The sequence below is a fragment of the Alligator mississippiensis genome, chromosome 4, assembly GCF_030867095.1.
Source record: "Alligator mississippiensis isolate rAllMis1 chromosome 4, rAllMis1, whole genome shotgun sequence".
NCBI lineage: Eukaryota > Metazoa > Chordata > Crocodylia > Alligatoridae > Alligator > Alligator mississippiensis.
The window spans coordinates 216,486,130-216,498,589 of NC_081827.1; the positions used below are offsets into that span (position 1 = coordinate 216,486,130).

Sequence of the window (12,460 nt, forward strand, 5' to 3'; positions counted from 1 at the left end):
TGTATCGCATTTTAGGAAAGCCATGTATAGGAGCCATAGAGTCTAATGATTTTGTTATGCAGGGTGTTGATTATAGTCATAGTGGAGATATGGTGACAGGTTAAGCATTTCTAGCTAAGGCAAGCCAATGTCCAACTTGATGTCTGTTGGACAATGGGGTTGGCTTCTGATGATGAATTTGGCAAGGTTAGGGTGTTGTTTGAAAGCGAGAAGTAGAGGAGCTGAGAATATTTCTTTCAGATCTTTGTCAAGTTTAGGCTGTAGCTGTTTGACAATTTTTCTGGTTGGTTCCAGCGAGGGGTGGTAGAAGACCACCAGGGGTGTTCAGGGAAATCTTACGGGGGAAATGAGTCACTTGTGATTAGTAAGAAACATAACACTACTATATCTGTCAAACTGGACATTTTTTAGGTTTTGATGTTAGCAGCATCCCTTCAAGTTTCCTGGTGACATGATTATTGTTGGAGATGGCTCTTCCCACTCACCAACTGAGAGAAGCAAGTATCAGGGCACTGTAGAGATAACTGACCCACCAACATCATGGCATCATGGGCAAGCTTAATATTATCTGTGTCCTTTTCAATATTACTCCAGGGTATGGAGGCAACCCAGCTCCATATTTACTTACTGTTTCCCAGCCATAGTTATGCTCCAGTAAAAGAACTCCTCAGGTCTTAAGTTAACTTTACATTAAATTATGAGGTATCAGTGTTATTTTAAAAAAATCAAGAGCAAAGAGTCTCACTCTTTTTCTGTTTGTGTTTAGCTAAAAGGCTGTTCTATGGTTTGCTGGGGCAAGTCTGCTTTTTTGATTGTTTAAGAATATTAGTACTGAATTCTATTTTGAATACCCAATAGGGTATCCCAGCTTTAACTGAACGAGAGCACACAGTGCTTTTCTGAAAAGATCTCAAGTACAGCTTTACTCCACTGCAGTCATTTGATGTTGAAGAGTACTTGCAAGAAAAAATAAGCAATGCATTGTGGAGCTGCCTGATAACAGTCCAGCAATTCTCCCCTATTAAATGTCATTGCAAGGTGGAGCAAACACCTTGTGGTTTATGTCACTAATGTATTCTCTCTGCTTTATATAGGATGTATTTATTGCAGTCACCATAGACCTGAATCTGTACTCAGCTTTTAAAATTAGGAATAACTCTACTGATTTAAACCAATATAACTGGGAAAAGAAACAGACTCTTTAATTTTTAATCAAAAGCAAAACAGAACATTTATGGTTTGATACAGATAAATGAAGTGCTATAAAAGTATATTATGCAACATTCTTTAGTAAGCTAAACAATAGTCCACATATTCCTATGGGTGAAGAACAAATAGTTCCTGTAGTAGCTAGGGTCAGGAGGGACCTGAACAGATCACCTAGCCTGACCCCCTGCCACAGGCAGGAATGAATGCTGGGTTCACAAGACCCCAGACAGGTGATCATCCAACCTCCTCTTGAATTTGCGCAAGGTAGGGGTGAGGACCACTTCCCTGGGAAGTTGGTTCCAGAGTTTGGCTATCCTAACTGTAAAATATTGCCTTCTGATCTCTAACCTAAACCTATTCTCCATCAGCTTATTACCATTGTTCCTTGTCACTCCAGGTGGTGCTGGGGAGAAAAGAGCTCTGCCTATTTGCTGTTGATCTCCCCTGATGAGTTTGTAGGCAGCCACCAGGTCCCCCCTCAGCCTCCTCTTGCTGAGGCTGAACAGGTTCAGGTCCTTCAGTCTCTCCTCATAGGCCCTGCCCTGCTGCCCTCTCAGCAAGTGGGTGGCCCTCTTCTGAACCCTCTCCAGGCTGGCAACATCCCTTTTGAAATACAGCACCCAGTACTGGACACGGTACTCCAACTGCGGCCTGACCAAATCAAGCATAGGCTGATTTTTTATTTTTTTTTTAGTTTTAGAATAACCACAGAACTAACTTTGGCTATCCCTGATAAGGGATATTTGTATTTTTATGGAGAGTCCACATAAACACAAAGGAAAAATTTCATGATAGTTACAGGCCTTGTAGGGCTGACTTGAATAGTGTGCTTACTATGCAGTATAGATGACTGGTGAACTAGGGTTGTTGGTTGTAGCCATGTTGGTCTAAGGACATAGGCAGACAAGGTGCTTTAGGTAAATGTGATATTTTAATTAGATCTTTTATTTAGTTGTTCTAATAAAAGATATCACATTTACTTAAAAAACCTTGTCTGGTGAAACAACCATCTTCTACTTATACGAGGCCTAGAACTCAGCTTCACAAAACAAATCTTGACTCCATAAGATAATTATTTTTAAAAATGGTTGATCATGTCATGTTTTCTATTTCTTCCAATATGTCATCTGGTTTGCAAGGCTGACATTTATATTTTCTTCCTGTGGCTTAGAGGGAATAAGGTCACAATATAAAAGATGTCTCCCTGATTTCTGAACTTGGTCTAAGGCATGCCTAATGGCTAAGTACAGATATTCAAAAAGCCTGAGCCTGAACTGATTCATTCTTTGTAGAGTAGGCTAACTGGCTTATCTTGAACTGATTTACAAGTGACTAGACATTCACTTTTGATTCTGGAAATGAAGCTACATGCCTGCAGTGGCTCAGGCTAGAAGCTGGAGGGTGCTAGAGCAAGCCCTCCCTTCCTTTCAGTAGCAGCCACAAGGCTGGAGGGAAGGTGAGCTGGGGTTGGTGTGGCCAGGCCTTGGCAGGTCTGTGAGTATGACTGGGGAGAGGTTTAAACCTCCACCCTGGCCTGCAGGACCCCCAGCCAGGGTGTGCCTGGAAGGGAAAGGGGGAAGCAGCTCACCCCCCATCTCTCCTCTCTGACCAGCACGGGAACCCCAGTCAGAGTCTGCCTAAACTCTCCCCGCCCCCAGCCATTCGCACACCGGGAGACATACCTGGAGCCAGTCCAGGCAATGCCTCAAGTGGAGGGGGAAAAGGGGGGAGAATTAACCCCACATCTTCCTTCTCTCCCACTAGTATGGGGACCTTAGCTGGGATCTGCCCTGCTTTCTCCCCTTCCCTCCCCACCCCCTGCTAGCTGGTCACATAGTGTGGGTGTGGCTGGCCCGGGCAGCTGCTGCCCGAGCCAGCTCTGGCCACATCCCCTGCCATGCAAGTAGCCAGTGGTGGGGAAAGCTGTGCAAACCCTGGCTGGGGTCCCCATACCAGTGGGAGAAAGAGAAGATGTAGCAGTTTAATCTCCTTCCCTGCCCCCTCCACCTGAGGTGCTGCCTGGGCCAGATCCATCCATTCCCCGCCCCCCCCCCCCCCCCCGCTGTGCAAGTAGCCAGTGGGGGAGAAAGCCAGACAGACCCTGGCTGGGGTCCCCATGCCAGTGGGAGAGAAGGGAGATGGGGGGTTTAATCCCCTCCCTCCCCCCCTTCACCTGAGGCTGCTGCCCACGTGGGCTCTGGTCATGCTCCCCACCACTAGAGTGGTGAGCAGAGGGGAAAGCTGGGCAGACCCTGGCTGGGGTCCCATGTGGGTGGGAGAAAGGAGGCGGGTGGGCTTAATCACCCTTCCTCCCCCTGGTCCACACCCCCTCCCCCTCCACTCCAGCATGGAAAAGTCAGTCAGGGGCTGCTCTGCCCCTGCCAGGCAGACAAGGCTGTGCCAGCTGGGTTTCCCAGGCCTACCCCCTTGTCAGTCAGCCCTCACTGCTCCAGTTAGGGAGCAGAGGGGCAGGGCCAACCCTGCTCTGCTCAAGCAGACAGCACAGCCCAGCACAGCCCAGCCCATCCCAGGGCTGCAAAGCATGCTAGGATGCTAGGGGACTGTGATTTAACTTGAACCAGTAAGGGGTCTGGGACAGAAGTTCCATAAACCAGTTTGACCTAAATCACTTAAGTCTGATACTACATTTAACCAGGTTTATCGTAAACCAGTTTCAGTCATTTTGAATCTGGTTTATGTGGTCTAAACTTTTGTTCTGTTACAGGTTTAAACCAGTTTCTGATCACTTAAACCACATGTGGGTGTGGCTGGAGATGGCACTAAGATGTGGGGAGAAGTGGGCATGCTAGAAGAGAAGGACAGGCTATAACTAGATCTGGACAGGTTACAGAGGTGGGCGGATGAGAATAGGATGGGTTTTAATACTGACAAGTGCAAGGTATTGCACCTGGGGAGGAAGAACCAGAAGCATACCTACAGGCTGGGGAACTCGCTTCTTGTCAACACAGAGGAAGAAGAGATCTTGTAGTCACTATTGATTCCAAGATGAACATGGGCCGCCAATGTGGGGATGCGGTCAGGAAGGCTAACCACACCTTGTCATGCATCCATAGATGCATCATGAGCAGGTCCAAGGAGGTGACCCTTAATTTAAGGTATCTTTGTTTCCTTCTAATTGCAAACTTAAACATGATTGTAAGGTGCTTTAACTATGGTAGTGTTTTGTAATAAGTGCTGAATATCCAGCAAATAGATCCAGTATAGGCAGTGTCCCACCAAAGAGCTTCAGTTTTTCAGAGAGCACCTCTAAGTGTGAGCATGTTGTATATTCTCCAGAACACACAGAATTTCTCTATGGAGCAGTAGCATAGAGCAGGCTAATTTATCTCATAAGACTACTTCTTTAGGCCTAAATTTTGTACCTGCAATTTTGTTTCCACACTGCAAACTACAGGGTGGACAATGTGCTTGATCAGTGTATTTAACCACATGCAAATGATCTAGTACAGGCAAGCCCTTAGTCTTAGATCCATATTGGAATCATGTTGAGAGTAATATCAAAAGAACAGTATCTGACAGATTCTCCTCATCTCCTAGAATTATGTAGGAGCCGCTCACAAGTCAGCAGATAGAACTGACTTCCAGAAAGTACAAAGTTGACCTTGAACCAATATATAAAGCTGAAAGCATCCCTTTATCAACCCATTAATAGTACTTAATTTGTAAATCCTTTCATGAGAATTAAATTTCCCTTCCCTTCACATTCTTAGCACTGTATAGAGTCTTACAGTGATATGACACGTCATTCTATTCCTATCTATACCACTTTTGGCTCAGAGTATGGCACTGGATAAGGCAGCTACCTTTGGTGCTTCAATTGCGTTTCTGTGAAATGGGCATAAGAATATGCATTTTATCCCATGTGAATGTTGTAAGGATTAATTAGCTAATACTTATTAAGTGTTTTTTAAAACTGTTAAACTATTATAACAATTTTATGTTAACTCTTATTTTAAGTGTTTAACAAGAAATTGTGCAACTAATAATAGTTAAGTAACATCCTGTTAGATTTGTGCTATAGTAATATGTGTAAATACCTTTTACAGGTAAATGAATCATTTTGTTTTATTTTGGGGTAACTGTTGTCTTCTAGGTTATGAGTGACTTGAAGTTGGGAGGTTGATTCCTTTCCTTGTCCTGCTACTTACTTGATGGTGAATCTTAGCAAATCACTGCTCTAGTCCCATTTAGAAAAATGCTTACCTCCTGTTGTGTAAAGCTCTTTAAGATCTACTGATAAAAAGCCTCATATGAATTCAGAATATTAATGCTATTTTGACTACTTTCCAAAATGGTAGATTGTATAAGTTTTAGGAGATCTGATATGTTAATTTTTTCTAAAAGTGAAAAACATAATTGCATCTTAGAGTAAGGGCAAAGTAAAGGGCAAGGTTTAAATTCTGCTTACTGCAATAGTCTTTTCTTGCTTAAATCTTCCCTTAGTGATCAGTTTTATGCTGCTGGAAGGGAAAAGGAAAGGGAAGGATTGAATGCAGCCACTTAGGAAAAGCTTTCTGAAATTCAAAGAGAAATACATTAGTTAATGTAGCAGACATTTATTTTGTGTTGCTTTCTTGTTTAATATCTCTGTTAATATTTTATATTTTCTTTGATTTGACCTAGTTTTTGTTTTTTATTCAAGAAAAAAAAGGGAACTAATTTTCCTACCTCCCAAAATATGGCATGTCTCTATAGAGAAGAGTGCAATAAGAATGCAAATGAACAAATATATTTAAAAATGTATATAATATTCCCACAGTATTCCTCTTTCCAGTGTCACTTGTGGAGAAGTGTACATAAAAGTAGTTTCATCCCTTGGTATGTAATGCTAGCAGTTTTGTTTAGGTCTAGGCCTAGTGGTGTCCAAATTCATATTTAGTGATTCTACAAGAGAAGACATCAGTAGGCACATCTACCCTTGTTCATTTACTGAAATTACTGTGCAGTACAGGCATGCATCTATACATGCACGTACATACTGCACAGTAAATATGGTGACTTATGCTGACTTGAGTGCAAATTTATGCCTGCATTATGCAGGTATCAAATTATACCCAATTAGGTACTGCACAGTAATGCACGTGTAGATACCTTACTGCGTAGTAACACTGAGTGTGTGGACTGACTTCAGGACTTATTTTAATCCCAAGTCAGTCCACACACAGTGTTAATGTGTTTCAATGCCTGCACATGTAAACATGTGCCTATTTGTAGGCACCAGCCTATTTGTAATATTATACAAACATAAAGGCATAACAAGTTACATAACCGAATTCTCAACATTGCTTTAAAAAGAAATTAATTGAATCAAGTGGGAAGTTTGCATATATATTTTAGCCATAGATGCCTATCAAGGACTTTGAGCACTTGCTCTTTTTAAGTCCCTCATTTACATTTTGATGTTCACCTTTAGCAGTAATACATTGTCATGTAATTTTTGAGGAATAGAATAATATTCCTTTAAATAGCTTGTAAGTCTTCTAGTACTCACTGTTCCCATATTCCAGAAGCCAACCAGAGCCGCAGTGTGTACATGTAGCTAGGACCTTATAGAAGCTGTGTGTTCCTTCAAAGTGTTTGTTGTAAGAAGAGCTAAATAAGCAATTCTTTAAAAAAAAACACAGTGAAAAAAGGACAGGCATAGTGACCTTCTTTTCAAGTAATTACTTGGTCTTGGTTTCAGTTTCAGTATCTTTTCTACTTTCTGATCAATTCTTAATAGCTGATCAGTATGTTTCATCTCTATCTTTGGGGGTGCATCATTGATCCCAAAATTTCCTGACATTGCCTTTTCACATGTTTTATTCAGTGACTTTGTATTAATCCCCTCTTGTCTAGGCACAAAGCTCAAAGATACAATTTTGAGGAAATGTTATTCTTGATTGTCTTTTTGTCTAAATCTAAACTAACTGAATCAAATCTGATTGGTAACATGTCCTAAATAAAAATTCACTATTCATTTTGAGTGCAGTGATACTGAAGATAATATTGTGATTAATTATTGAGAAAAATTAAGACATCACTTTCTTAAAGGAAAATTACAGATAACCAGGCAGATATGGATATTTTTTAAAGATACAGTATGGATTGCTTTTAAGTTTGCTTGTAAGGAAAACAACTAAACATGCTGTCTTTGTAACCTAAATAAAGGACATGGTGTACCTAGATTTCCTCCACCTTCACATTCAGGTCCTGCAGGCTTGACTTAACCTTTCACCCTTCAGATTATAGGTTCCATTCCTGGAGCAGAAAGAGGACATTACAGTCTTGCAACATTTTTATTGATGTTCCTTCCCATAGTGCCTTTCTTTCTAATTCTTTATACTGTACATTAACCTGTGTTCTCCATTCTTTCTGCCATTGTTTCTGCTTCTGTTTTACATCACATTTTTAACTCATGTTTTCTCAGCTTCATTCTGCAACCTATGCTTTATTGTCACCTTTGCTTATCTGTCTCCCTTCTGACCATCGCTTCCTTTCTCATTTCTCTGCCATTCCTTATCTCTTGCTTCTTTCAAAATTTATTAGATCTGGCACTGATTCTTAAACCCCCCATCACAAGCTGGCTAGTTATTTCTCAGAGAACAGTCTACCAATGGGTAATGATTGCAGACATCCCTTTGCATTCTGATAGGAGGGATATATTCTACTGCCTGCCCAAATGCAGTTAAACAATGTGCCTGTTACAAGAAAAAAAATCATTCACCAGCATAAAAGATGCGGGATCTGCAGTTTTATTGTACAGTCATTTTGCCTATTGCCATGTTTATTTTTAAGCTCCATACTGTGTATATTAAAATCATTTAAAATTCTTCAATTATAAATGTCTATTGAATAAAGCACCAGCACACATAACGATCACATAAATGACAGAAACTATTGCTTTTATTAATTAGAATAACTATAAATAGTCTTAGGAAACATTTATTTTGATAATTAAAATGTTGATCTCTTCCACAATAATGCAGACACTTTTATTTGTCCAAGTCACGATTCTGCAGAATTTAGGTGCAAGTGATCTTGTTGAAGTCAAATGAGAATTTGTATGAGTAAAGATGGATACATTCAGCGCTTTATTGTTAACAATATGTTCCCAGAGGATTCTACTCTCTCTTAAATAATTAATAAAATATCAGTTGCAATAAAAGATTCCTTGGTTATACTCAAATAACACACTTTTACTTATTAAGAGCAAAAAAAAAGATGAAATTTCTAGCATAGAGAATTATTTCAACGTTTATGATTGGTAAAGTAAGAATCATATTGGTGCATTTTAAAAAGCTCAGATTTCCTATTTAAATTCTCAGTGTGAATGTATTTAAATTATGTTCAATATTTTATATGTGAATGTTCACACACAAGCATAAACTAAAGAGGTACCAAATACATGCTATTTCTTTCTTCTTTGATTGTTCTAAAGTGTTTGTGTCCTCTTTTTCTCTTTTCTTTTAGCATTTTCTTATGCAGGAGAATAAATGATAATTAAAATGTGCAGGATGAAAAGATGGAGCCAGTGCTTGTACCACCAGGACCTGACAGCTTCCACTACTTCACTAGAGAGTCTCTTGCAGCTATTGAACAACGCATTGCTGCAGAAAAGGCTAAACAGTCCAAGCAAGATCGTAAAGACGACAACGATGAAAATGGCCCAAAGCACAACAGTGACTTGGAGGCAGGAAAGTCACTCCCATTTATTTATGGAGACATACCTCCAGGAATGGTGTCCGAGCCCTTGGAGGACCTGGACCCATACTACATCAATAAAAAAGTAAGTCATTATAACAGCTATAAACCAGTATCACTTTCATATTGCAATCCACATTGCAGATCCAAATGCAGATTGCATTTTTACCATGGACATGTTCTGAAGCTTTCACAAGATATATGAGAGCTTTATGAAACAAAATACTGTGTATGGAAACATTGTTTTGCTGTTTAAGAAATAGCGTGGAAATATTTTGAGCTGATCATTGTAAAAAGGGACAGGATACAAAAAAAACCCAAATGAAGGAAATATTCAGTTTCTGCAGTTTATATGTATTCCCTCTGCCAGAAAAGTTAGTAAATTTAGCACTTTTAAAGTTAAAAAAACTGACTCTAATTTATATATTTAGATCTCATCATCATATCAGCATATCATGATACTCTGAGCATCTTAATTTACATGAGTTCAAACCTGTACAGATTTCCCTTTCTTTATGCTGTACATGTGTTCGTGGAAAATGGCGCATAACTCAAATTTACATAAAGGGAACCCACTTTACAATGTAACAAATAGGGAAATGTTCCAACATCTCAACTGTACTGATCCCCAGATCTATTTCTACAACTTTGGTAGTCACTAACAGCAGACAGTGCACACAAGCACAGGGCACTATCATAATGGGAATAGCAACTACAGAAACACGTCACATACAATGAGTGAGGAGCACAGGTTCACACAGGAGACTATATTTTAGTGTGCATCACTCCCACAATGCATAACACAAAGCAGCTGACTGCAGGTTTCCACCACACCAATGGCTAAGAGTGAATACCTTGCATATAACGAGCAAATTCACGCATACAGAACCCACGTAAAGTGTGGGAAACCTGTAGTTATGCACAGTAGCATAGTTTTGTGGAGACTAGTCTTACTTTTGCCTTTAAATCCATTAGTTTGCAATAAGTGGAGAATACCAACACAATATATCATTTATATCTAAGGGATATAGTAGGGTAAAGATCTAGGCTTTCATCCTATTGCTGTTGAAATCAATGGCAAAATTCCCATTGGTTTCCGTGGTATAGGATTGATCCCCTGGTGATCTGTGTATTATTTTATTGTCTGTTTTCTTCCCTTTTATTTTAAATGGTAAGAGAATTGACATGGAAGTTGCAATATAGCTGACAGACCTGAGTTATAAACAAGTGTAAGGACACTAATATAATGAATATATATATAAAAGAAAATAGTAACATTTAGAAAAAGCACATCTGCTGTATATTTAAAAGAAAGCATTTAAACTGACATACTTCGACTGGGTTCTTGTACAGATTGGGTCTTTTCCAAATTTGAAACTGGGAATTACATTTTTTACTTACTTGGCACTTCACCTGCCTTGACAGCAGAGACTTAGTAGTGTAGGTCTCTTTGCTTCTTGAACTGCTTAATAGATTTAAGGCACAGGTCAAGAAACATGTATGTAAGCAGAAAATACTGGAATTGAACCAAAAGATACTGAAGTTTCTGATGGAGTTCATGCACACTGCTACCTTTAAACTATTTGAGTCGTTGCAGGATTTCACTGGTGCCTGGCTTTAGCATATACAGCAGAAAAGGGGTGAAATATTCTCACCTGTAATGCCCAGCCTTCTACAAGATTTTGGCTACAATATTTTAGAAGCTGACAGCTTATTCTAGACATTAAAATATGGTGGTGGAGACAATACCAATATAACTATTAAATACATTTAACTGTTTGCAAGTGCAGTATCTTAAGCACAACTTATACAATGTAGTAGAACAATCCTACTTGGACTTGAGGAAATGATAATGAAAATATTATATGAGAGCAATAATTTTTTCAACCATTATATGGTGCATTTAAAAGAGAGATTACATACCATTTACATAATATCTCTTTTAATTCCTGCTGTGTTATTTTAAAGTAAGAGAAGCAATTCTATAAAAAATTGCACTATAGAATTCTGTATTCATTGGTGCCTCTACACACATGCTTTTCTGTGAAGTTAACTAATTAACTCTGCTGTAAAGTGGCACCATCTACACGTGTGCCCATATTAGGGTGCAGTAAATTAAAGAACTCTGGCATAGGATAGTATCATCTAGGAGAAGTATTATCCTACTGCAGAGTAATTTATGCCACTGCAGTGCAGTGACTGGGGCTGGTTGGGCCATGAGGGTGCTACAGTGTGGGAGCCATCTGTCAGCTAGCCCCACGCTGTAGCACCCTTGTGCCCCAGCCAGCCCTCTACTACCCAGTGCTGCCACCTGGAGCCTGGGGCTAGCCCCCAGGGTCACCTGACAGCCCAGGGCTGCTCTGCCTCACCCCAACATGAGCCCAATGCATGTGTGTAAATGCTGCACCCAGGAGAAATAAACTCTGGCTCAAACTGCACTGGAGTTTATTTCTTTGCCCTAATTACACATGTAGATGTGCCCATTGTATTGTATTTAGTGATTTCTGTGCAAAATCTGATTGTTTCGGAGATAAAATGATATTCCTGTTTGCCCTGAATCTCATTTTGGGCTATGGCAGTCAAGCTGGGTTCTCTCTCTTGTGTCATGCCAGTATCAGAGGTTCTGCAGTCCAGATTAGGTCATGACTCATTGGGTACAGCCAGCAGGGTAACTGAAGGGGAGTGACTGGGGCAGCAGCTTCAAGTGTCACATTTATTTGGAGGGGGTACAAAAATAGTTGCCATCAGAGTGGCAGCTAACTACATCACTGGGGCAGCTAGCACTGCTATGTGTATCATGGTTGCCCCAGGCATGGAGCAACTTTGTGATACCTCTGGGTACACCTGTGTTATCCCAGTGTCTTTATATACCCATAGGCCTGTTTCATCTATTCACAGGTATTGTAAAGGATCTGATATGGTCTGCCAGATCTCTGTAATTGAAAGAACTCATCTTGACTGACATAGCCCAATTTATAGGGATGGTGTGCAGGAAAGAACGTCTTTTTATTCACAAATAGGGAGTCAATGAGATGGTACCTCACACTGCCATTTTCTTCTTCATGCTAAGATCAACAGCTCCCTTACATGAAGAAATATACTTTAGCCTGACTGAAGCTTGATGGCAAAAGCAGATCTCTCAGTCATCGACATCACTGGAATTCCTTGCCTACCCCCTGAGGTCCCTCCATTTTTTTTCTGTCTTCACAGCAGGAGGCACTTATGCAGGCCTTTTCTGAAGGAAAGTCCAAAATGAATTGTAAATGTTTAAGCTAACAGTTAAATCAGCTGTGCCCCAGGATTGTTATTGCTGCCTCAGATTTTTCCACAGAGCCTTAGCTAGCATATTTTCACCCAACATCCCAGAATGCACTGCTTTGAGCCTCCTTCCACAGCTGGTCCATGAGAACTTTCCACCCTCCCAAACTCAACTGCCCAGGAGGTGGTAGTGGGACCAAGTGGGGGACTGCCAGTGCCAGGAGGGGGTTGCAGTAATGGGAGATGGAGCAGAGGCATGAGGGTTGTGGCTTCCCTCCACAGGCCCTCT

At 40.5% G+C, this 12,460-nt stretch overlaps 1 protein-coding gene across 1 annotated transcript in view; it reads left to right on the forward strand.

The window, feature by feature from the left end:
* The window catches only part of LOC102572122 (sodium channel protein type 1 subunit alpha), a 177,411-nt gene that overhangs the window by 35,371 nt on the left and 129,580 nt on the right, over positions 1-12,460 (forward strand). Inside the window, exon 2 of the mRNA XM_019480413.2 lies at positions 8,683-8,998. Coding sequence (XP_019335958.1) covers positions 8,735-8,998 — 264 coding nt within the window. The 5' untranslated portion in view covers positions 8,683-8,734. The remainder of the gene's footprint in view (positions 1-8,682; positions 8,999-12,460) is intronic.